At 45.5% G+C, this 26292-nt stretch overlaps 1 protein-coding gene across 4 annotated transcripts in view; it reads left to right on the top strand.

The window, feature by feature from the left end:
* dock8 (dedicator of cytokinesis 8) overlaps nucleotides 1-26292 on the top strand; it is a 44517-nt gene that overhangs the window by 9199 nt on the left and 9026 nt on the right. For 2 of the 4 annotated variants that reach the window (XM_012820623.3, XM_031584521.2), the window contains exons 3-36: nucleotides 2435-2610; nucleotides 3225-3296; nucleotides 3701-3809; nucleotides 6256-6468; nucleotides 7194-7279; nucleotides 7941-8007; nucleotides 10955-11104; nucleotides 11488-11568; nucleotides 11976-12138; nucleotides 12623-12753; nucleotides 13170-13260; nucleotides 13469-13631; nucleotides 14532-14649; nucleotides 14885-14955; nucleotides 15210-15354; nucleotides 15924-16025; nucleotides 17279-17374; nucleotides 17771-18005; nucleotides 18521-18685; nucleotides 19080-19249; nucleotides 19582-19677; nucleotides 19966-20061; nucleotides 20306-20452; nucleotides 20745-20858; nucleotides 21293-21448; nucleotides 21947-22083; nucleotides 22372-22535; nucleotides 22794-22945; nucleotides 23172-23354; nucleotides 24063-24189; nucleotides 24465-24549; nucleotides 24748-24844; nucleotides 25097-25231; nucleotides 25531-25683. In XM_012820623.3, the coding sequence (XP_012676077.2) occupies nucleotides 2435-2610; nucleotides 3225-3296; nucleotides 3701-3809; nucleotides 6256-6468; nucleotides 7194-7279; nucleotides 7941-8007; nucleotides 10955-11104; nucleotides 11488-11568; nucleotides 11976-12138; nucleotides 12623-12753; nucleotides 13170-13260; nucleotides 13469-13631; nucleotides 14532-14649; nucleotides 14885-14955; nucleotides 15210-15354; nucleotides 15924-16025; nucleotides 17279-17374; nucleotides 17771-18005; nucleotides 18521-18685; nucleotides 19080-19249; nucleotides 19582-19677; nucleotides 19966-20061; nucleotides 20306-20452; nucleotides 20745-20858; nucleotides 21293-21448; nucleotides 21947-22083; nucleotides 22372-22535; nucleotides 22794-22945; nucleotides 23172-23354; nucleotides 24063-24189; nucleotides 24465-24549; nucleotides 24748-24844; nucleotides 25097-25231; nucleotides 25531-25683 (4446 nt within the window). Of the gene's footprint in view, nucleotides 1-377; nucleotides 682-2434; nucleotides 2611-3224; nucleotides 3297-3700; nucleotides 3810-6255; nucleotides 6469-7193; nucleotides 7280-7940; nucleotides 8008-10954; nucleotides 11105-11487; nucleotides 11569-11975; nucleotides 12139-12622; nucleotides 12754-13169; nucleotides 13261-13468; nucleotides 13632-14531; nucleotides 14650-14884; nucleotides 14956-15209; nucleotides 15355-15923; nucleotides 16026-17278; nucleotides 17375-17770; nucleotides 18006-18520; nucleotides 18686-19079; nucleotides 19250-19581; nucleotides 19678-19965; nucleotides 20062-20305; nucleotides 20453-20744; nucleotides 20859-21292; nucleotides 21449-21946; nucleotides 22084-22371; nucleotides 22536-22793; nucleotides 22946-23171; nucleotides 23355-24062; nucleotides 24190-24464; nucleotides 24550-24747; nucleotides 24845-25096; nucleotides 25232-25530; nucleotides 25684-26292 lie in introns of those variants that run through there. The other 2 variants (XM_031584522.1, XM_031584520.2) reach the window with 2 other exon arrangements.

The following is a 26292-nucleotide window of genomic DNA, read 5'->3' as shown; positions in this document are numbered from 1 at the left end:
CCCTTGTGATATTTTCCCATCCCGTCATCTTGCAGATGCAGAGCATATTTTTAATGAGAAGTACTGATTTGTTTACCTACTTTTTAGATGAATTCCCTTAAATAGTCAATGCTCTACACTATTATATGCACAGACACAGACACAGACACAGACACAGACACAGACACAGACACAGACACAGACACAGACACAGACACAGACACAGACACAGACACAGACACAGACACAGACACAGACACAGACACAGACACAGACACAGACACAGACACAGACACAGACACAGACACATGTACTCTAGTGACACCTTGTGATTGACAACGCAAAAAGCTGTCTGCCTGTGACACTGGCCAATTTCCGCAGTATTTCCTGTGTGTGGGGCCCTAAGGCTCGGCCTTTTTGCACAAGATCAATAGAAAACTCTATGTGGATGTGCTTATTTTGTAATAGATTAGTGAAATTCTATGTGACGTTTTGCCTTCTTAGCCTATGTGCAACTTCACCAGAGCAAATTGGGAAGTGGCTGTGACTTAACGTCCTGTTGTCAGATGTGTAACCTCATGATTTGCTTCTTGTGGTCTGTTCTTACTGGGGGAAGAAATGGGTAGTGTAGGGTTTTTATCTTCCGGCAACGCCATTTTGTCAACTTCTGTCACTGGTGGCTGTTGAGCGCTACACTGGGGGGTAAGTTTTGCTGTTTAATTTACGTGATGAATAATGAACAGTGCACCTGTTCACTATGATGTTCTCAGAAAAGCTCCTAGTTACTGTACACTGGTTTGTAACACGCTGCATTTGTGGTGACAGAGGTATATTTGAAAAACGGCACGGAAATTGTGCAACGGATGTGTTCAGTGATGCACATGACACTGCAGGTTCTATAGTTTAATGCATTTGTCCTACAGTTTAATGGATCTAGACGTTATTCACAGGTTGGTTTTATTCAGAATGGGGGAAGAATGATGGCCTATTGTATGGTAGGATACACAATTGGTGTTCATTTACAGTTAGTTCCGGCTTTCAGTTTTTAGCAGGAAGTGGTTTTGGCACGTCAAATATATATTTTTTGTATAAGTTAAAGTGTTCCTTATGAAGCATAGTCCAGATTGTACTTGTCTTCCATGTGCAATATTATCTTTAAGTGTCTGTCCTGTAGAAACAAAGAGTTCTGTGTACACAGACAGAAAGAAAAAAAAATCAACAGACAGTCACCCTTCATCGTTAACATACCTCCGCTTTGCCCCGAGGGCTAAACTGCACAGCACAGTACAGCACTGAGCGTCATGCAGAAAGAGAGAGAAAAACAAAAAGACGTCACATTTTCACTTATCTGTTCGGGCAGTCAAATCTAACGCCATGTTCACACCAGAGAGAAACGCCATGTTATTGCTGAAGCCGTGGGTTGTAACGCTGATGTGTTAATGAGCTGGTGTTCAGTCCCAGTCTCAGGGGTGTGAGGACTGCTCTACCTGAGCGCGCCGCGGGGCCACTGCGCTGCACGGTCAGGCCGTTTCTCAACACGTCTGAGTCGTGATGAAACATGTCAGCTCGGTCGTGCTCGTGCTTGAGCGTACCTGGGGAACGTGGATCAGCCCACACTTATTTTCATACGCTCTTTTTGTGGCTTGTTTATCACCCAGAGTGTTCATATGTGCCAAACCACGGTTATGATTGATCTCTGAAGAATTGAATTATGCCCAGATATCTCTCATTCACACTTCATCCAGCAGTTCCTTCCTTCAAGATTGATCTCTGTTTTTCTACTGTTTCCTTATTATTAAGAGTATGGTGTTCAAGGTGTATCTACCGTCATCAACTTGAGCATTTTTGCAAGTATCAGCTCTTTGTCTAACACATCTGTGCTGATTATATGTTCGAGATGCCTATGTGCACTCTTCGCTGTCAGGGCCAAATGCTGGTGTAGCTAAGTGTATGGTACAGTAGAGTATGGCTTAGCCCTCTGTGTAATTAGTCTGTCTATTACACGTCTAATGTCTTGCTTGTGATGACTAAGTAGTACACATCTCTGTGTAGCCTGCTGAGGTCTCATGCCATCTCTGTGTAGCCTGCTGAGGTCTCATGCCATCTCTGTGTAGCCTGCTGAGGTCTCATGCTATCTCTGTGTAGCCTGCTGAGGTCTCATGCTGTCTCTGTGTAGCCTGCTGAGGTCTCATGCTATCTCTGTGTAGCCTGCTGAGGTCTCATGCTATCTCTGTGTAGCCTGCTGAGGTCTCATGCTGTCTCTGTGTAGCCTGCTGAAGTCTCATGCTATCTCTGTGTAGCCTGCTGAGGTCTCATGCTGTCTCTGTGTATCCTGCTGAGGTCTCATGCTATCTCTGTGTAGCCTGCTTGAGGTCTCATGCTGTCTCTGTGTGACATGCTGTGGTCTGGTTCCGTTGGTGCAGTGCCCTATTTGATCCCCCTTCTCTTCCTGTAGCCTGCGTCCTACGATGCAGTGGAGCCGCTGGATCTAGAGGATTTCCTGGTGACCCAGCTACGCAGCGGAGACATGGAGCTCATGCAGGAGCTCGGAGAGTTCCCCGACGACGACTTGGAGGTGGAGCTAGTGGACAGGGAGTGTCGCACCGCGGAGCACTCGGTCCCAGATGACGGGTAGGTGGACCCGGCTGAACACACACACACACACACACACACACACACACACACAGGGGATTGTTTTAGTGCACTTGCAGCCTTGAGAGAGCGAGGGAGAGAGGCTGCCGCTTTGGCTGGTCCACATTCAGGAAAGTAGGCTACAGAACATAAAGTTAGCTCGGATGACTGTGTACATTGTCACTGGTTCCACACAAAACTATGGTAACAGGGAGGATTTGAACCATGATTATATTCCTTCATATTTCTCATCCTGTTGTCACCCAAAACACTTGTGTTATCACATTAGCAGTGCAGTCTGCACAAACATTGTGAGGTATTGTCTGTTATAAAGTTTGAGACTAAACTAAAAAAAAAAAATAGTGAAATACCTCAGCTCAAAGTCAGACTAGATTGTTATGCTGGCTGGATCATGTGAAACACTGTTGCAGCCACATTGTAACGTCCTGATTTAGGAAACATTCAGACTAGGCTTGAAGCTCTCATAAATTCTTTTCTCCCGGCTCCCCCTATGCGTGCTGAGCCACGGGCTTATCCTCGCTTCTCTGATTGCACGAAAGGATGTAAACTTCATTTGTAACTCTCTCTCTCTGGGGATTTGTGTGTATCGACAGGCCAGAGCTTGACGCTCATGTGAGAGACTGTGTGGAGAGCTACACGCAGCCGTGGCTGATCGTCGGCAGAAGGTAAGGCTGATGCGGTCCGCTTCAGTAAGTTGCAGTGATCTTCATCCTTCTGTGTCTCGTGCTTTCTCTGACATGCGGCAGGTTTCTGATGTGTACCCGCTTGATTGACAGCTCATTCATCCGCATGTCCCTCAGAGTCCACCAGACTCAATCATAGTCACTGAACATCCTGTCTGATGTTCTTTAGTTATAGACAACAAATATGTCCTACTACACTATAGTACATGATTCTGTATAACGCTCCATTACACAACAAATAAAACATATACACAAATATACGGTATGAAGTTTATTTTAATAAAAATCCACTAGGAGGGTATGCTTTAAGGGGCTTATACGTGTTTTGCATGGGATAAACCTTCTTAGTAAAGGTCATGACCTACTTGGCCCTCTGATTTGCACAGGTGTCAAGGAGATGGGTGGAGTGCCTACTCGGAGCGCTCCGGCCTCCACAAACTCCTCCAGAGGCAGGTCTTTGAGTCGGACATGCTGCCCGAGAGGCAAGAGCCAGCGGTATGTATGCTTTTAGTCAGCTTTTGACCTAAAACCAATATTTACTCTCAACCTGTTTGTTTGATGGCATTTGACTCCGGGTCAGTGCTACAGAGAAAGGGTGATCCAGGACAGCAAACCTAGAAGCTTGAACCAAGTTGTGATTCCTTACCTCGTAAACCCAGACTGTACTGTGGAAATACATGATGAAGTCGCTTCTTCATGAAATAACATCGTCACATAAACAACAGTCACAGATGTGTGTGAGCAAGACCATACTCTGGGTCATTACTACTCTCCACACTACCAGATGACGTTTCCAAATCTGAAATCTCTCACTGGTCGCCCATCTTGGGTGTGTGGTATGATGTGGAGGGATATCATGGTGTGCAAGCTTAGTTTTGGTGAGCGCATCTAAACCGACACCAAATGTAGCTCTCTATCAAAGGGTTGTGTCAGGGATTAATACCTCAGGTACCACCTTCGCTCTGTAGGTTATGCACGAAAACCTGTTGTGTGCCGACTCTTTTAGCAACGTTGACAAATGGATAGATCCACTCACCAAATAGCTCCTGCGAAATAATTTATTTAAATGTTATTTCAATAAATAATTCAATAATTTCAATGGAGAGGTTTGGTGTGAAGATCTAACCATTTTTCAACGTTGCTAATTGAGTCAGGACCACTCTGGTCTTGTACAATAGTGATTTATTGGTCCATTGAGGAGTAGACTACTTAACAGGATTAGAGTGTGACAGGGTTGGGTGTGTGCTCAGGCTGCGGCTCTTCCATGCCCTGAAGCTGAACGTGATAAGAGTCTGAAGTGTATAACAGGTTGTTGAGTGTATAACAGGTTTATGTTGCTATCTGGGCGTCAGGGAAATGCCTGCAGACACCTACCAAAATACCGAAAGTGAAACTGGATGTGTTTTGGAAGAGGTGAAAAACCCCTGAGCTGTGTGTCAATATGTGCCACATCCTGCAAGTGCACACCTGTATGAAGCTGTCGCATTATTACCAAGCAGAGAGAAAGAGAAAGAAATTGCATGCAGCATTTAGGATGAATGTTTCTTTGTACAACTTAAATTGATAGACGCTCTTTGTTACTGTATATCTGATTTATCTACACAGTGGACATATCTTAACAATCAACAGATTTGAGCAGGACATTTGATAGGTATTGTGATTGGTAGTGGTGTGGGTATTGTGATATTACACTTCAGCCAGATAACAGGTCTAGGGAACATTCCTCATTTTTGTTTTGAGAAAACAAGGAGAGTGCAATGTACACAGAGAGCTTAACGATAGTGTGAGGATTAGATAAAAGCGTCTCGGAATAAACAGGACCTTCAAGACCTCGTTGTAATGAATTCATTTTTGTGTATTTTCATATGTTTTTTTTTTTTTTTTTTTTCCAAAATACACAGCAGGCCTGTTTGAGAGTGTGAGAGAGTAGAGGTTAAATGAGAGAGCGTCCAAGAGAATTGGCCGTGTGAAGAAAGGGGGGAGAGAAGAAAGCTGGAGGGGTGAGGGAGGGGGGGGCAGAAATAGGGGGAAAAAGTGGAGTGAGCCGAAAGAGAAGAAAGTGTCCCTGTTTCCCTATTACCAGCGTCTGGCGTTGGATCCCCTCCTGTTTGTCTAGGGCTTACCACACAATGAAGCATGAATATTCATTCACTCCCCCTCCCCCGCTCTTCCCCATCCCCTCTGCTTCCGTCCCGGGCCCTGTCCTGCCAAGTATTAATTATCCCAACCACAGAGCCCTTGTTTCAGTGGTGTACTTCTCATCAGCATCCAAGGCTGTCCGCGGGAAAAAACAAGCCCATTGTCAGTCCTGTTCGGTTCAGGACGTGCAGTCGCGCCAGCGTTCCCCTCCACTTACTCCTAGGCCAGGAACTCAAAATATGGGCTCTTCAGTCGAATCATCCAGGAAAAATATTGATATTGACACTTTTCTTTGTTTACATAACATGCTTTTTAGGCCAGTTTTCAACTTGTTTTGTCTAATTGGTAAAAAGCATGATGTTAAAGTACCACGTATAGTATGAAAATCCAAGAATTATACCACGTTTGGACTTTTGGTTTGGTCTTATTGCATACACACAACTGTGAATTTGAGTGTGTGATTGTAATCAGTGTTGTCTTATAATGGCACACTATCAGGGTAGGCTATGAATAAATGGTAAATGACAATCTCTCTCTGCTGCACCTCCTCATTGGCTTGTTCTGGAGGGAGGTGGGTTGTTAGTAGGGATGCATTCTTTCAAGAAAGGAAGAACTTTCATGACAGGCTAAAATCATAGCGCGCTATTGTCTTAGTATTTAACTTCCGCGGGAGTGGGAAAATGTATATGTATATGTATGTATTGTGTATAAATGTACAGGTGCTGCTTGTATTATTTGTGGGGGAGGTGAAGAATAAAAAGCCCTTCATGTCTCATTGCATCATCCCCACCCCTTCCCTCAGGTGCGCTCTCCGTCTCTGGCGGCGTTGTCCGACGAGTCGGGCCGCACCACACTCGCCTCCTCGGACTTCGACCTGAAGGCGCTGCAGCCGGACGCGCGCGTGGACAGCCTGCTGCGCTTCAGCAACCCCGAGGACCTGGACCGCTTCAACCACGAGGCCCGGAACGGCAACCGCCACCCGGAGCTGTTCGCCCTCTACCCGCCCGCAGACGAGGTACCGTAAAGTCTCCAATATGAACGGCTCTTTTGCTCTCAGAGCTTAGCAGATAAAGGGAGATGCTAGCAGTACCAGGGATTGAGCCTTTTACATCTGAGTTTGATTCCCAGGGAATCCGCATACTGTACACCTTCTGAAAAACATCAGCTTAATAAATACATGGGGATGTAAGACCAACAGATTGTTTACCCAGCGGAAGTCTAAAAGGAGTTGTTTAAAAATCCTTTCATCAGTAGCAGTTCATTATTAGACCACAGAAATTACTTCACCTTATTGTGTTTGTGGGAATGAGTAAATTAATCTGCCTGTTGCGTAATCTTTAAAAGAGAAAAACCCTGATGGTTTCCATGGCGTCATGCAGTAGCTCTGGTGTAAAAGCCACACATAGTTGAGGCTTGTAAGTTGTTAAAGCGTCCTTCAGCATCCAGCGTGATGGTCGTTTTAGGGCTGACAGCGGAGTGTTTTGGGGTGAGATTTTGACCACACGCTTCCACTTGAGCTCACTAGCAGCCCTCAATCAGCATCAGAGATAAACATGGTCATTATCAGCCCACTGAACGTGATGTTCTCTCCTCTTCTCTGACACGCACACACGCGCACACGCGCACACACGCACACACTCCACACACACACACACACACACACACACGCACACTCCACACACACACACACACTCCACACACACACACACACACACACACACACACACACACACACTCCAGGACGATGCTGTGGAGATCCGGCCCAAGCCGGAGTGTCCAAGGGAACACATCGGTCACCGGATTTACATCAGATGCCAAGCCATCAAGTAACTATCACCCTCACACTCTTCTCACCTCTACTGTCATTTATGTGATGTGATCTCTTCCTTTCACGGCCACAAAAAACACAGCCAAGTGTTTTTGTCTTATCCTATTTAGATGGATCTCACTAAGCCCTGTAATTGCAGAATTTCAGAGTTAAGTCAAATAATGGACTGTACATTATGAAAGCATGATAGGAGCTGCGTAGGCATGTCTGAAGACACAGTATTCACCCTGTATTAAATCATTATAATAATGCTACAGGGTATGAGGATCATTAGTATATTATGAAAATTAATATAAATCATAAATGAGAAAAATAGCTGAATGTAATACTGCAAGGAATATTAATAGGCTCTTGATGGGGGGGGGGGGGGGTTGCAGGTAGAGGTAGGGGGTCACTTTTAATTAAATCCCTTGAGGGGTTAAAACTCCAGATTTCCTCTAAATTAATCATGATAACACTTCATACTCATAATAAAAGAATAAGCAGGAAGATGCTATCCTGTTATCTTAAGCCTAAAAAAGCACATGCATTTTTATTTTTATTGAATACAAATCAGTGGTGGTCTTATAGGGCAGGCAGGCTTTAATTGCTTCCCACAAAGATTCACTATTGTAATGTCCCCCCCCCCCCCGCCCCGCCCCCTCTTCTGGTTTAAACAGGTTTGAGATTGAAATAGAGCCATTCTTCGCAACCTTGGCCTTGTATGACCTCAAAGAGAAGAAGAAGGTGAGCGTTTTTGTCTTCCTCCTCAGCCTGAGCAGCGAGCGAGCGAGCGAGCGAGCGGGGGTGGGTGGGGTTGTTTTGGAGCTGCAGAAGTAGCCGTTGTTATCCTTGAGACTTGCCGTCAGGGCCGCGCGGAATTCCTAAACGCCCAGCCTCTCAACGCATGGCAGTGCTGAGACCCTCAGAGGATGACATCAGGGCTAGTGTTTGACTGCCAGAGGATCTCCAAAGGACAACACAGACACGACACAGTAATGGGCTGCACCGCAGAACATCCACAGTCATGGGTGTCAGTCAGTGACGGGCCAACACATCATCACATGAGCTTCTTTGTGAACTCTGACCTCTTTCGCAGGCTTGGGTGTCATGGGTGTCAGTCAGTGACGGCCAACAGATCATCACATGAGCTTCTTTGTGAACTCTGACCTCTTTCGCAGGCTTCATATACAAGTGTGTCTGAGATAACTAGCTCCATGCTTCAGAAAGCAGGAGGTCCACACCCAATTGGCAGTGTCTTATGTGAGATGGGGTTCAGTTACTTGAAAGGAATATGTAATGGTGACTTTAATGAGAGAGGCCTTTCTTGGGGAGGGGTCCCTGTTCAACCCAGAACAAAAACAGATCCAAGAATAAGCCTGTTCTCTGTGAAAATCAGGGCATCTTTGTAGGTTATAGGTTTCATACAACACATACAATGTCTTCAGAAGACAGACGCTAGAATTTAAACAGAACATCTAACAGTTTATCTTGCATTGTGAGGGAAGTACTTTTGATTTTGTTTATGTACTGTTGCCAAAGCAGAAACAGGTGATTAAACAGCATCTGTGCCATCTAAAGCGCCCATGCAGTCGATTCACATCTGTGACCCAGTTACGGTCGGCCGAAATCCCGTAACACTAAAAATATCAGAGGGACAACAACTCTTAATGCTCAGGGAAAACATTTTTTTTTTTTTTTTTTTTTTTAAGCACGCCGTTTAACCATGATTGAATTCTGGTAAAGTGCTGCCACAGTTGCTGTGAGCCCTGTGAAAAAAAAGTTAATTTCGCGGACAGTAGCGGTTCTGCCAAACCACAGTGCGTTCACCCTCTCTGCCTGTTCTTCATGTGCAGGATGGAAATAAACATTCTGTTTCAAATGAAGGGAGTCAACCCAGCTGTCGAACAGACAACAGGGCTCACTGAAGCCTTCGCTGTGATTGGGTGACATGCCTTCTTAACAACAGGATATTGTATGTCATTGCCTTAAGGATGGGCGACTTCTTCGGAGCACTTATTAAATGAGACTCTTTGACCCAAACCGTGATGGAATTCATGTGTTTGTTATGTTAGGCGGCAGCTGATCCGCGGTTACATGTGTGCTGACAATGGCAGCAGGACATGAAGATAAATGTCATAATTAAAGCAGCATTATGGAGGTTTGGTCTAAAACTAGTGAGCTATCCACCCAAAAAAGCATGCAGAAAACCTTGCAAGCACCACCAACAGCCCAGTTGGCAGTGATAGAAACCCACTAGCTTTTATCAGTGCGATGTTGTCAGGGATGTCGTGCTGTGAAGGATTTTCTTACGCTTTCGCCGGGTGTTCCAACCCAAACATCAGAGCTCCATAGCGCATAGCCTGGACAGCTAGTGGAAACAACAGGTGTGTTTATCTGTCCTTTACATGACCATACACCCACCATCAATTCATTTGAAGATGATACTAAAAGTAGTTGCTTGTAGAAAGATACCTCAAAATATTGGCAAATTATTACATAGTGTTTCTTTAACCAGTGATACTTTTAGCTTTTTGCCCTTTGCTTAGTTGCCCTTAGTTAGTGCCTGAGTTTATTAACTGATATAATGATTTAGCAGGGAAGGGAGAACAACAGGAGCTTGTAGCCTTGAAAGTGCAGAGTTCTGTGTTCTACGTGGTGATTCTGGTGCAGTGTGGACTGAGGAGTGTGCATGGGTGTTGGGGTAGGAGTGCCCAGTGTAATTGAATCCCTCAGCAGACGTACGTTGGGGTTACATGCAAATGAAATCCTCCAATGTTTGTGTAGTGCAGGGTTTCCTTGTTTGAGCGCAGTTGCATTTGCATAGGCATGTGCTTGAATGTGTGTGCGTGTGTATGTGTGCGTGTTTGTCTGTGTGCATGTGTGCGTGTTTGTCTGTGTGCATGTGTGTGTGTGTGTCTGTGCATGTGTGTGTGTGTGCGTGTGCATGTGTGCGTGTTTGTCTGTGTGCATGTGTGCGTGTTTGTCTGTGTGTGTGTGTGTGTGTGTGTCTGTGTGCATGTGTGTGTGTTTGTCTGTGTGCATGTGTGTGTGTGTGTCTGTGTGCATGTGTGCGTGTTTGTCTGTGTGCATGTGTGTGTGTTTGTCTGTGTGCATGTGTGTGTGTTTGTCTGTGTGCATGTGTGCATGTGTGTCTGTGTGCATGTGTGTCTGTGTGTGTGTCTGTGTGCATGTGTGCATGTGTGTCTGTGTCTGTGTCTTTGTGCATGTGTGCATGTGTGTCTGTGTGTGTGTGTGTGTGCATGTGTGTGTGTGTCTGTGTGCATGTGTGCGTGTTTGTCTGTGTGCATGTGTGTGTGTTTGTCTGTGTGCATGTGTGTGTGTTTGTCTGTGTGCATGTGTGCATGTGTGTCTGTGTGCATGTGTGTCTGTGTGTGTGTCTGTGTGCATGTGTGCATGTGTGTCTGTGTCTGTGTCTTTGTGCATGTGTGCATGTGTGTCTGTGTGTGTGTGTGTGTGTGTGTGTGTGTGTGTGTGTGTGTGTGTGTGTGTCTGTGTGCATGTCTGTGTCCAGTGGGGATAGGAGAGGCTAGATTTCTACCAAAAGCATCATCACTCTTTCGAAATCTACTTCCTGTGGTAGGGTGAACAACACACTCGCAGGGGTAAGGAAAACACACACATGCACATCGAGGTCAGAGCTCTTTCTTTCTCTCTCTGTGGCTAACGCTAGATCTCCGAGGACTTCCACTGTGACCTGAACTCCGACGCACTGAGGGGATACCTGCGCTCTCACACCCCGAGTGTCGACCCCTCCAGTCAGGCGAAGGCGGCCATCTTCTCCATCACCCAGCCCTCCCCAGACATCTACCTGGTAGTTAAGGTAAAGCTGACACTATATGTGGCCGCGCACACTCTCATGTGTAACACCTATACGGTCATATCCTATGGGCATACGTGGCCTTACTTGCCAGAATAATGAGGCCCCAAGGAACCAGAGAAGTCATTGACATCATACATATGTAACACGAAACATGGTTGTCATGCGTTACTTAGAACTACACGACTTTTGTATACTCTTTATTGTATACTCACCCAAAAAAAACCTGTAGAATAGAAAGATGCAATACACTAGGAATACTACTGTAGTTCTACAAACACTGTAAGAATCAGTGTACACTGTGTTTCTGAACTGCTGCTGCTCTCTGTGTACATGTGCTGTATGTGTGACCTCAGTAAACGGACAGTATGTGCGTGTGTTTTCAGCTTGAGAAGGTGCTGCAGCAGGGAGAGATCGGTGACTGTGCTGACCCCTACATAGGCATGAAAGAGACTGATACAGCCAAGGTAATCCCCCCCTCTCATCTAGTTATTGTTTGACAGACGAGACCCCATGATGCTTTTGGAAGGGCTGAAACTAGACTGAAAAGACACGTTCCATTGTCCTTGACTTGGGAATCTTGGGAAGCCTTGTTTTTCACTTGCTTGAGTGTTGACAGAGATAGTACCACAGACACTACAAGATACAAGTTTCACAGTCAGACAAATGAAAACGATATATAAAGAGCTTTGAATAGGTTTCCATAAAACTTTATTAGAAGCAATAATAACTGGAAATAACATTTAACAGCTAAAAACAATTGTTTTTCGGAACTTCCCCATAAAACTCTTCCATGTCAGTTTTACGAGAGATGCCAAATACGCTAGTAGGCTACTATGCTAATATGCTAACATGCTAGCATGTGTCATTTTAGAATAAGGATAAGCTGGAGAAGCTGAAGACCCAGTCGGAGGGGTTCTGCCAGAGGCTGGGGCGCTATAGGATGCCCTTCGCCTGGGGCACGGTCAACATCATGAACGTCATCACCGCCACGTCCACACTGGAGAGAGACACGAGCGAGGCCGACGGCATGAATGGTGAGGCACAACGGATTTGCAAAGAAGCTGTAGCATGTCATCATAGCGTGCGTATATCCATAATACCACGATGGCATGTCGTCGTATCAAACAAGAGGCTTTTTGCCTTCAAATTCCATGTCTCTCATTCAAGGTTGTCTTGATATGAAGCTTGTGAGAGTGACATGATACAAAATGTATGACATGTATTAGAGTTGTATTCAGAGGTGACCCAGCTTGTGTAGATAACAATGTTATGTTAGGTTGTTGTGCGGTGTCTTGTCATAAGAATTTCAGTGCCCAGTCTGACTCTGTGTTGTTCTGTGCATCTGACAATAAAAGACTTGAACTTGAAGTAGACCTCTCTAATTCATTTATCAGTCATTTATCATTGATGAAATAAAAAAGATGCATGTATAATTGATGATTATGATTGTTTAATTATGAGTGATTGCTACATGAATGTACTGATTGATGCATTATGTACATTTGTACTGTTAAACAGGCAGAGGCAGTTTGGACAGAAGGGGCAACATACCAAGGCGAAACTCGGAGCGCTTCTCTTACATAGAGGATCAGTACAACCTGTCAGGATTCAAACCTGCCAACATCACCATAAACACCATCTTCAAACAGGTCAGTCCCATGGACACAAGACAAGACTCAAGAGTCATGGGTTGCATACTTCTCATAACTGTATCTTGTATCTTTTATGTAGGCTTATTCGTTGAGTGTGTTGTGATTAAGGCCTTTGGCTGTGGTTGAATAGAGATTTTTCAGCAGTAAAAATGTCACACTCAGTACTCGAATTGATGACATGGTGGACATGTATAATTTTTTTGGTTCGTCTTTTGGTTTGTCTTCCTGGAGAGCCGTCATTTTGCGGAATCACATCTATTGAACCATCCTGTTTGTCTTTCTACTGAGCAGTGACTGTACCAGCTATCTCAGCTATTAGTTTTTTCTTTTTCTGTCAAATGTCTGTGCCTCAGTGCATCTATGCATGTGTTATGAAAGGCGTCACCACTAAAGCCTACCGTTAATGTATTTAGGAAGGGGACCGTCTGAGTGATGAGGATCTGTTCAAGTGTCTGGCTGACATCAAGAGGACGTCAATGCAGAGACGGGTTAAAACAATACCAGGTGAAATCAAACCCAAAGATATTTAGACCGCTGTTTTGGAACTGTATCTTTAGACATCTTTTTATTTTAATAATTTTTTATTCATCACCACAAACATATCATACAGCTGGATTAAAGTGTTATTAAAGTTAAAATTACTAAGGTATGTCATGAAATGTGGAGGTGGCTATTTGTTGTGTTTTTTTTTAATGGTGTATTTGGCTTTCAGGTATAATCAAACTGGAGGTACTGCCAGCACCAGAGAACATGCTAGGCTGCCTCTCTCCTGAACTCATCCTCGTCAAACCATTGGCTGAGAAGAACCCGAGGCTGATCAAAGAGGTCCTGGAGTTCCCTTCCAGCGAGGTCTACGTCCCTCACAGCATTTACAGGTCATTACATAAGACTTTATCTTTCAGAAAACACGCACTGTTTACTTCCTGCAAGATCTGTTGTTGAATTATTTTCACTTTTACAGTTTACAACTTTTACAGATTACAGTGTACCCTAGTGCTAGTAATCAGTAAACTTGTAACCTTTTGCCTACACTCTTTTCTTGCACTCTGCTGAATTGCAGTTCAGAGAAGTTCTAATTCTCTTCATGGAAATCTGCTTCCACCTACTGGTATGCTGTGGTAGTGCAGCAGCCGGTCAGCCTTGTGAAGCCATGATCAGTCCCAGATAGGGCTGAACGATTTGGGAAAATAATCTAATTGCGATTTTTTTACCAAAATATTGCGATTGCGATTTAATATGCGATTTTTTTTTTTTATCCTCTTTTTTTCCCCAACAAAACATAATGAATGATTTAAATATGACCAACACAATATTAGATACATTTAGTGTAAAATATTCTTTCCCACATTTTACATTTTTATTTAACTGCTCATTACAGAAACAAGAACAACAAATCGGTGGCTTTGCCACTGTGCTTTTAAGTAATTTAAAAAAAGTAATTTTAAGTATAAACACTAGGTATGCACTTTTTAAACACTGTGTGCAAAATGTACCATCTTAAAAAAAAAAAAAAAAAAAGATAAATTTTTTTTTTTTTTTTTTTTAGACCACGTTTTTTAATCGCGAACGTTGCGGTTAGAAAATCGCGTTCTATCATATCGCGATTAAATCGCAAATGCAATTAATCGTTCAGCCCTAGTCCCAGACTTTTTTTAATCCGCGGTCATGAATTATGCTGCCTGGTAGAGGCATAGCTTCTCTCTCCAGATCATGACATCAGCCTGTTGTCATTTTGTATAACCTTTTATGTTTCCTTTTTTTCTTCCCTTTAACAGAAACCTCCTGTATGTTTACCCTCAGCGGCTCACCGTGGCCAATCGGCTGACCTCAGCCAGGAACATCACCATAAAAATTCAGTTCATGAGCGGAGAGGAGCCTAGCTGTGTTCTGCCTGTAAGTCATTATGGCAAAAATCATTCGTCAGGTCGCTTCATTGACCAAATCAGTATTTTTTTTTATACAGTACATTATCTAGTTGACAGGGGTCATCATATCTCACCAAAGTGAGCTTTTATGGGAGAAATGGATTTACATTCATATATGTTGTGTAAATATGTACTAAATTAAATAAAATAAAAGCTGTTACTGTTTAGCCATTTAGTGATGGTGTATTCATTTCTATCCATAGGTCATATTTGGAAAATCTACTGGACCGGAATTTATTGCAGAGGCTTGTACACCAGTGACTTACCACAACAAGCAAGTACCACCTATACAATGTCATGCTTTACTCTCTTTATAAAGGAATAAGAGCTCTACAAACGCTGTGTTGTGTAGATATTTAACTGTGGCTTAAGTGGCATCATCAGGAAACTCTCTCACTCTCTTTGCGTTAAATATAACCTGTGCCATTTTCTCATGAGCGTTCGGTCCTTCGGTGTCTTTAACACAATGTTGTTAGCGTAGAAACGTGAGCGATAACCGTCAAATAACAGGCCTGCGTCGACACACAGGTCGCCGGACTTCTACGAGGAGGTGAAGATCAAGCTCCCGGCCAAGCTGACGGAGCGGCACCACCTGCTCTTCACCTTCTACCACATCAGCTGCCAGCAGAAGCAGAGCCAGGCCGGCGGCGTGGAGACCCTCATCGGATACTCCGTGAGTCGCCCGCCCCAAGGCCCTCAGTGCCTCGGCTGCCAGCCAGTCAGTCATGGCCACGGCATCAGAATTGTCAAGGATTAGCTGTCGATCTCCGAATGCAATAAATCAGTCTTATTGTTTACATGTTGGGCCGCTAAATATAGGTTATACCATTTCTAGTTTCCTGGTCACATCAGTGCAGGGAAATGTAACACTCGTGCTAATCCTTGAGATTTACATAATTTTAATAATTTTATGTCAGCACTAGATAAAATGACAACGACAACACAATCAATCCCAGAATTGCAGGTGAAGAATCATGATTGAATCGAAATCGTGACCCAATAATCGTGAGAATAATGAATCTGATTCCCATTCCTACTGGAACAGGGTCATCATTGTATCATTGGCACCTGCTTACTGTGACAAGATTATGTTCCCTTTCGGTTGTAATCAGACCAAGGAAATGTTAAACCAACCAGATCAGCCAAGTGATGATGTGCATCCCCCCCAGATGAGGCTGTATTGTTTGGCACATACTCTCTCTATGTATAATTATGGTTTGTAATGATGTATTGTCTTTGCAGTGGATGCCCATAGTTCACAATGACCGTCTGCAGACAGGCCAGTACTGCCTCCCCATCGCCCTGGAGAAGCTGCCTGTCAATTACTCCCTGCACTCCCCAGAGGTGAGCTTCACATAAAACCACATGTGTTCGATCTAACACAGATCTCTCAGCATCTGATCTCTGGGGTACGTTCGTCGTAGGATTGAAGCTAAGTTAATCAATTGGCCTTATAGCCCGTTAAGATTAGCGAGCTGATTGAGAACAGCAAATATCGGTTCGTTAACGGCTGACCCGCATCCTAATCATGTGGTTAATTTCAAGCAGGCTAAAGTTATCATGGCATTTGCGCGTGCACGTCCTACTTCAAAAGGCAGGAAAGGTCGATCACCAAAACCATGATTTTCTAACGGTATAATGGTTCTAAACTCAAAGAAAAGGGCTCTTTTTTTCTCCGCTGGCGAGTAGGAGATGAACATGAACGCTTATGAAGAATACAAGACCATAATCATGGCAAAATTCAACACCACCACCGCTGTGAGAGCAAGGTGTGTTGGGATGTTTATAGGGTGATATCTATGTATGAATACCTGATGCCAAGTGTCAGCTGGTACAGAGGTTTCATCTACCGGTTTGCATCTACATGGTTGCTAGTTCAAATCCCCTCACCTCCTTCCTCGATGTAGTTTTACATTTCCTTGGAAGTCGCTTTGAATAAAAGCGTCTGTTAAATGACTAAATGTATTAATAACAAATGCAATAAATTGAAGAGTCCACCGTAATCATTTTCTACAATAATGATGTGCTATGGTGTACTAATAACACTCATATAATTATGAGTGCTTTGTTCTCCGCATCACCGACACTACAAAAATGTACAGTCAATGTGGTGTTTGCAATAAATGACTCGAGAAGGTCTTGTAAATTAATGATTCCTTGTCGGCTGAATCGGTAGCGCTCATACAAGAATAATGGATCTTGGCGATCGCAAAGAACTCTCTCCCTCCACTAATCTAACTCTAATATCAGTCCTTGGTCAATGGGATCCCTCCTTTTTCCGGGGGTGTGGCAAGCTTATCCAGCTACACTTAAGTTAGCCTGCCCTGGAGCAGGTTAGTGCTAATCGATATGTAACTATGGTGATTTATCAAAAGTTGCTTCCACGAACCAAAAAGAGGGGCGTTTTTTATCTTAGCCTGAAAATTAGCTCGCTAAACCGTTTAGCGAGCTACGACGAATACCCCCCTGATCAATGATTCACCAAGAAGTTCACATTCGGAGTGTTTTTAAAGGATCTGGGTGTGTGTGTGGTTGAGAGTGGAGGCGGAGGTGCTGTGCTTAAGTGTGCTCTGAAGGTGTGGCTTTGATCCCTGTAGAAGATACCAGCGCAGGTCCCTCCTGTGAAGTGGATGGAGAGCCACAAGGGGGTTTTCAACCTGGAGCTGCAGGCCGTCTCATCGGTCCACACTCAGGTAAGTGGTGTAAACACACCTGCGCACACACACACACACACACACACGCACACTGCCACACACACATACGCCTATTATACACAGATCCACTCGACTTGATAGAACAAACAAAAGCTGAATAGAAAACATTCACATGCAGACACGCACATACAGATAATTATTCAGGTGCACACACTCTTAGACAAACACAAACACAGACCCGCACATGCACACACACACACACACTCAAGTGCACAAACACACTTACACACAGCACACACACTTGTTTACTGTTGCATGAAAGTCAATTCAATAGCAATAATAATGATAATAAATCAATCAATAATAAATGAATTGAGGAATCCATGAGCGTGTCCAGCGGTGCCATCTGTCCCTCCCTCTCCGCCCCATTGCCAGGACAACCACCTGGAGCGCTTCTTCACCCTCTGCCACGCGCTGGAGGGCAAGGTCACCTTCCCCATCCGCCTGAGCGACGAGAAGATCCCCGAGACCAAGGTGGAGCACGAGCTGAAGCTCAGCATCATCTCGCTGTCCTCCTCGCGTCTCGAGCCGCTCGTCCTCTTCCTCCATCAGGTGCTGGACAAGCTCTTCAGACTCATCATGCAGCCCATGGTCATCGCAGGACAGACGGGTGAGAGAGAGACACACACACACACAGAGACACACACACACACACACACACACACACACACAGAGAGACACACACACACACAGAGACACACACACAGAGACACACACACACACACACACGCACACACACACACACAGAGAGACACACACACACACACAGAGACACACACACACAGACACACAGAGAGACACACACACACACACACACACACACACACACACACACACACACACAGAGAGACACACACACACAGACTCATCGTGCAGCCCATGGTCATCACAGGTTGACGGGTGAGAGGCCCATCACTGCTGGCCTCGACAGCGCCGATTCACCATAACACACACACTCACATGCCCTACACACACGCATTTCACATTTAATTGACTAACCAGTTGTTAAGCACTACACTGTAAACACAAAAGTGTTTGTTGTCCACAAACACTGCCCATATGGAACCTTAATGCCCCCAGTCTCCAAACCTAAGACTGTACTCTTTTTCCTGTGGTTTCTCACAGCCAACCTGGGTCAGATCGCCTTCGAGTCGGTGGTGTCCATCGTTAACAGCCTCCACAACAGCCAGGAGCTGGAGCGCGACCATCAGGGCAGGAACTGTCTCCTGGCCAAATACCTCTACTACGCCTTCAGACTGCCAGAGTCCCAGGGGGAGATCTTCAGCACAGGTGAGGGAGTGACCCTGGCAGCAGGCAGGCCCACTCCTGTCCATGCTGCCACTACCTGCTTGTGTCAGGATTGCTTTTCTGTTTGCTGTTATTCCTGGGATGCAAAGAGCAGTATGCCATGCAGTTATGTGTTTGGGCATTCACTTGAGTATGGCATGGCACTCCATGGCACCTGATGATTCCGTTAGGGCAGAGAGGTGAAAGCGCCTTTCTTTCTGTAGTGCGTGTGTTAAAAACAAGGGCATACTGTAGGGGAATTCAGTCAACATTACAAGGCTTCACCTCTTATTGAGTGTCGTAGCCTATCAGAAGAATTAGCATTAAACGCCACGGTGAAGACCATGCATAGAGAGTCTTGCTGACTGGGACTCTGTCTCCTGCGGCGTGCGTGCAGGTGGGCATCAGCTCCACCCGGAGGGGCGCTACAGCACGCTGGGCAGAGCCACGGCCAGCACGGTGGGCAACATGCTGATCCAGTCCAGGGTGCGGAGCAGCAGCAACCCGGACATCCCCGGCCCGCAGTCGGCCGAGGATGCAGAGGTCAAAAACATCCTGTCTGGAAAGGTGCAGCCGCTCGCACACCGCACACACACACACACACACACACACACACACACACACACACACACACACACACACACACACACACACACGCATGCATGGGCACACTCCTTTACAGAAATAAGCACCCATGCACATACTAATGCGCATGCAAGTACACCTACACTTGTATGCACACTCAAACTCACACAGAAGTCCATACTCGCTTTTTAAATCACCATTAGTCGAGATTCATCTCGGACAGCGCCAAGCGTCCAGTTTAATCTCCTAACGGCATGAGGATGAACTAATGCATGTTGCGTGTGCGGTCACTAATGGCGTTATTTCTTCTGCAGGGTGCAAACCATCCCAGCTGCCGCATGTCAACGTATATGGATGGAAGTAGTAATCAACAGGGCTCTTCAGCAGGGACAAAGCCCATCAATAAAAAGGTATCGCTGCTCACCAGTCTAATCAGATAACTGATGACTAGATTACAAATGTTAAATGTGCTAAACGTACCTCTTTACTACGATCATGGTTTTCAGGTGTTTTACTGTTATACTTTTGAATGTATTTTAAATGATAACTCGGCTCATAGAGGCCCTTCATATTTGTAAAACATCGCCACTGAATTTGAGTTTGCCAGGCCAGTGCCCTCCCACAGGTCTGATGACTGCACTCATATGGGCGTGTAGTTTACAGGTTGACCAACCACATTACCCTCATTGTTTTCATAGCAATTCCATGAAGAGCTCGCTCTGCAAATGGTGGTCAGCACTGGGGTATGCCGTGAGAATGCCTACAAATACGCCTGGTTCTTCTTTGAACTCCTGGTAAGTCCAGGACTGTGTGTGTGTGTGTGTGTGTGTGTGTGTGTGTGTGTGTGTGTGTGTGAGCATGCGTGTGTGAGCATGCGTGTGTTTTAGATTCTTGCTAATGTTATTGAATAGGTAGAGTCCGCTCCCTGTCATCTGTGTGTGTGTGTGTGTGAGCGTGCGTGTGTTTTAGATTCTTGCTAAGGTTATTGAATAGGTAGAGTCCGCTCCCTGTCATCTGTGTGTGTTCTGGTGTGTTCAGGTGAAGAGCATGGCCCAGCACGTCTCTCAGATGGACAGGAAGGCCGTGCCACGCCGGAACCGCTTCTCCGACCGATTCAAGGACGACCTCACCACCATCGTCAACGTGGTGACGGCCGAAATTTGCACCAGCCTGGTCAAACATAAGGTACCTTAGCATGGCCTAAGGAATATAACCACTCATACTGTACTGCTTTAGCTGTGAAAGGCTTAACAGCTGTTCACTGCTGTAGGAGAACCCTCTCACTCTGTTATTAGCTGAATCTGAATTATTTCAAACTTTTTTTGTATTGTATTTTAAAAAGTGACTCCTGTATTAATAGAGGGTAGAAATATCCAAATGCAACAGTGTTTTATGTGTGGCTGAAAATATGTGCTGACGGGGCATGTTTTGTGACTTTGTCATCGTTCATCTCCGTGCGTTGGTGTTCTGCTCACAGGAAACGGAGCAAGCTGAGAAAGTGAACATCAGCCTGGCCTTCTTCCTGTACGACCTGATGTCCCTCATGGACCGCGGCTTTGTGTTCCAGCTGGTGAAATCCTACTGCAACCAGGCAAGGGCAACCCTTTGGTACACAGTACTGGGTCTGGTTCTGGTTCTGGTTCTGGTTCTGGTTCTGGGTCTGGGTCTGGGTCTGGGTCTGGGTCTGGGTCCTGGTCTGGGTCTGTGTGGCCTTGCACTAAAAACATGGTCACTTCTTGAGACAGTACTTGAACGTGCCTATTGTATTGCATACACTAGAAATGTACCTAAACCCCAGGCTGTACTTCTTATTATATTCAGTAGTTAATGTAGTGGACAGACATATGATCAAATCGTACACTAATTTCAATATGATGTAATGCTACAATACGATCCCATAGAGGTAGTCGTGGAACATGGCCGAGTATAGTATAGCATGGCACTCGTTTCTCTAAGTTACTCTAAAGGGACTGTAGCTGTTAACATGAAGTGTGACTCTGTGACTGTTTCACCTTTTCCTCATAGATGAGTGCAAAGGCCGTGTCCATGAATACGGTGGTCAGCACGAGGCTGGAGTTCCTGCGTATCCTGTGCAGTCACGAGCACTACCTCAACCTCAGCCTCTACTTCAGCAACCCTGCCTCTGCCCCCACCTCGCCCTCCCCCTCCATATCCTCACAGGTCTGGTTCCCCCCTCCCTCCTCTCTCTGCACAGACTCAGATCTGGGGGTTGCCTTTTTTTTCTCTCCTTCCCTCCTCATGTTATGCTGCAATTTCTCCCTCAATCTTGCCACTCTGGCAGGGGGACTGCCAATGGAAACTATAATTGGGTGCATTTACATTTATTTACATTTATGTACTCTTGATCAAATAAACAAATTGGATTGGATTGGATTGGATCACCACTTACATTCCACCCCTTGGCCACCCGGGGCCTTAGGGGCATTTATATTAGTTGCGTGTTTAGGTTAGGTCTGCAGTAATTATAAAATGCTGATGCTAAGGATGATGCTATGGACTGTTCCAGTAGGCGTTGTTATGAAATCAGTTATTCCAACTCAGCTTTAAAGGAATATTGTTAAAATGCATTTGTCTCCCATTCGCTGACTTTTTCTCTCCTACTTCTACTCTCTCTCTCTCTTTCTTTCTTTCTCTCTATCTCTCTCTCTCTCTCTGCAGACTTCAAGTTCTTGCAGTTTTCAGGACCAAAAGATCTCGGCCATGTTTGATCTTTCTCATGAGTTCAGGCAGCAGCACTTCCTGACAGGCCTTCTATTGACTGAGCTCGATGCTGCTCTTGAGATGGAAAATGAAGGGTTAGTCCCGAACTACAACATTAGACATGAAAAACATTTCGGGACTGAGCATTGTACATTTCACATCGTCAACATCGTCAGTACAATATACGACATGATGATGTAGGCTTGCCAGTGAAAAACATTTTGGGACTAAACATTGGTACATTCCCCATTGTGGATCCGGAGGCAGTTACTGAGCTGAATACCAACATATCCGGATAGCGCAGACATTTGATCATGGGCATGTGTGTGGGTAATTACTCACTCTTGTCTTACGTCAATGCTCTCTATGTGGATGTCTTGTAGTGGGAAAGTGCAGAGGAAAGCCATCAATGCGACGTACAGCTTACTGTGTGCCCATGACCTGGATCAGCGTTGCGTGCGGCCTGAGGTTCGAGCTAAGATCGCTGCTCTCTACCTCCCCCTGGTGACCATCATCATCGACTCCATCAACTCGCTGGACTTCACAGGTTTGCCTTACATTTGCATTTTATTTCTCAATCTCGAATAAAACGGTTGTGATTTTTTTTGCATTACATTTTGTAGTCATAGTCATATTGTGAAAAATGCACAACACATCAGTATACCCATGCAGTTGTGTTTGTGAAAACGTATGAATAAACTCTAAATCTTGTTCACCCCAGAATATTGTTAAGCGCATCCTTTTTTGAAGTACAAGATAGGTTTATGTTTCAGGGTCACCCTTCTACTCTGGCTTGTGTTCACAGTTTCAGACCCACGCGGGGGCAAAGGCAAGAACACTGCCCCCGACGAGGATCCTGACAGCGTCAACCCCATCAATCAGAATATTGCCATGGCGATTGCAGGAAATCCATATAATACCCTGGCAAGAAACGCACTGGCTTCCATGGCCTCCATGGTAAGAGTCTAAACTTCCCTCTCCTTTCTTTCACCGCACAAAAAAAGCCTGATTAGTTTCTGAGGAAGTGTCTAAATGTGTGATAATCAGATGGTCACAGGTGAAAGAAAAAAAAGCAGCCCCCCACAAACACCACTTCCTCCTTCGTCTTCCTGTTTTAGTTTTTAAATATCCGCCCGGACGCGTCAACCTTTTCTTTTGTTTCCCCTCGACCCCTCCCCGGTAGGCAACGAAGGCCACCAGCACCCTGACGCCCGAGACCAGCCGGAACCTGCTGGTGTGTTTCCTGTGGATCATGAAGAACGCCGACCAGACCCTGATCCAGCGCTGGACGGCCGACATGCCCTTCGCCCAGCTCAACCGGCTGATGGAGCTGCTCACCATCTGTGTGTCCTGCTTCGAGTACAGGGTGGGTCTCGCAGCTCACACACACACACACACACACACACACACACAGGGTGGGTCTCGCAGCTCACACACACACACACACACACACACAGGGTGGGTCTCGCAGCTCACACACACACACACACACACACACACACACACACACACACACACACACAGGGTGGGTCTCGCAGCTCACACACACACACACACACACACAGGGTGGGTCTCGCAGCTCACACACACACACACACACACACACACACACACACACACACACACACAGGGTGGGTCTCGCACCGCAGTACCACTCACCCATGGGGTTTGTTTGAGCCTGTCTCACTCTGGTGTCATGCTAATATTTTGGGTGGATTCTTGCTCATTAGAAGGGGTTGTGTTCTTGCAGTATCAATATTAAATGATTGACCACAGACACACACACAAAAGATATTTTTATTTTGAGATCGTCAAATTCACACATAACAACCGATTTAGTGAACTTATTTTGTTTAATTTTTAGAGTTAGAAAATAAAATAGTCTTGAGTAGCACAGGAATCCCGCCTGTTTGAGACTGTGGTGGCAAGCACACGGCTCTGTTTGGTCGTGAGTGAGTGAGCCTCGCAAGCTTGCAGACAGACGGTGATAACGTCTAGTAAACAGACTTGTATGTACGTTTCTGAGTATTTGTGCTGATGTCTAGTGCATCTTCTCTCTCTCTCTCTCGTCTAGGGCAAGCAAAGCTCAGACAAGGTGAGCACCCAGGCACTGCAGAAGTCCCAGCAGGCCAAGGCACAGCTGGAGCAGGCCCTGCTGGGGGGTCGGGGAGCTCGGGGGGAGATGATGAGGAGAGCAGGTGGTGAGCGCACAACATACACACCACACACCACAGACGTTAGGAGAATCACTCATTATTTTTAGCATGTGTTTCAAGATCACTTTTTTAAATATTTATATTTAGTCATTTCTCCAAAGTGACTATTGGTATTGTACACATTTTTATCTTCGGTTTGTTCCTTGGTGCTGTTAGCACCTGGCTCTCCCAACACTGCACTGGACTTTTATGCAACTGTATGTTTACTGAGCATAATTATATGGAGTTTTTATGTTTGACATGTGTAACCTGTTACCTAGGTAACGAGCGGGCATTTGGTAAAGAGAACCTGCGCTGGAGGAAAGACCTTACTCAGTGGCGGCAGACAAACGAGAGGCAGGACAAGTGAGTCAGAGACAAAATAACCTCATTTAATATCTACCCTACCCTACTCTACTCTACTGTGCATCTATTGAATCCCTCTACTTCAAACTGGGGAGAATAGGAAGGTCATGGAAGATAAAGCTATAGTCAAACCACAAAAATGGTATCTGATGTCTGCCTTTCCAAACCCGTGAATGAATGTGCCCTGTTCTGCGTCAGGTCGAAAGCGGAGCTGGACCAGGAGGCCGTCATCAGTGGTAACCTGGCCACCGAGGCCAACCTCATAGTGCTGGACCTGCTGGAAGTCATCATCCAGGTGCCACATCACTGCCTCAGAACAAACAAACCTCTCCCAAGACCAGTAATAGAGAGTACATGACTGCAGTGTCCAGAAGAAGAATCATTAGGGTTCACACATACAGTACTTTCCCCATGCTGAGTTGGTTAAACAGACTTACAGTGCCACTCCATTGTGTATCACTCAGTATCACACGTAGATAATAAGAGCATTGCTGTTACGCCAGTGTCAACAGTCACACGTCTTGTTTTAATCTCTGTGTAAATCCAGGCCACGCCATTGGCCGAGTGCAAGGACAGTGTGGTGGGCGGAGTCCTGCGGGTCCTGCTGCACAGTCTCACCTGCAACCAGAGCACCACCTTCCTGTCCCACTGCTTCAGCTCCCTCAGGGCTCTCATCGTGAAGGTACCGTGTGTGTGTGTGTGTGTGTGTGTGTGTGTGTGTGTGTGTGTGTGTGTGTGTGTGTGTGTGTGTGTGTGTGTGTGTGTGTGTGTGACTGAGTGTTTGAGAGTGTGTGTGTGTGTGACTGAGTGTGTGAGTGTGTGTGAGTGTGTGTGTGTGTGTGTGTGTGTGTGTGTGTGTGTGTGTGAGTGTGTGAGTGTGTGAGTGTGTGAGTGTGTGAGTGTGTGAGTGAGTGAGTGAGTGAGTGAGTGAGTGAGAGAGATCAGCTCCACTGATCAACAACTTGCTGTGTGTTTGTCCAGTTTGGGGAGCTGCTGTTTGAGGAGGAGGCGGAGCAGTGTGCCGACCTGTGCCAGAAGGTTCTCCAGCACTGCAGCAGCAGAGTGGACGGCAACCGCAGCCAGGCCTGTGCCACCCTCTACCTCATCATGAGATACAGCTACAGCTCAGCTAGCGTAAGAACACACACACACACACACACACACTTTACCTCATCATGAGATACAGCTACAGCCCAGCTAGCGTAAGAACACACACACACACACACACACACGCACACACACACACACACACACACACACACACACACACACACACACACACACACACACACACACACACACACACACACACACACACACACACACACACACCCTCTACCTCATCATGAGCTACAGCTCAGCTAGCGTAAGCACACACACACACACACACACACACACACACCCTCACACACACACCCTCTACCTCATCATGAGATACAGCTACAGCTCAGCTAGCGTAAGAACACACACACACACACACACACACACACACACACACACACACCCTCTACCTCATCATGAGATACAGCTACAGCTCAGCTAGCGTAAGAACACACACACACACACACACACACACACACACACACACACAAGCATATACTAAACACATACAGATATGAATATACATAGACACGAACTCCTATCTGAAATTAAGTAGTGCAGTAATATAAACAAGACTTAATAGAAGATGATGAAAGCAGCCTGAGATATTTTTGTTTCAGTTTCGACACAGATATAAGATTG

Source organism: Clupea harengus, chromosome 18 (genome assembly GCF_900700415.2).
Source record: "Clupea harengus chromosome 18, Ch_v2.0.2, whole genome shotgun sequence".
Classification (NCBI taxonomy): domain Eukaryota; kingdom Metazoa; phylum Chordata; class Actinopteri; order Clupeiformes; family Clupeidae; genus Clupea; species Clupea harengus.
Note: the sequence above shows the minus strand (reverse complement) of the source record. Positions and strands in the feature narration are given on the sequence as shown.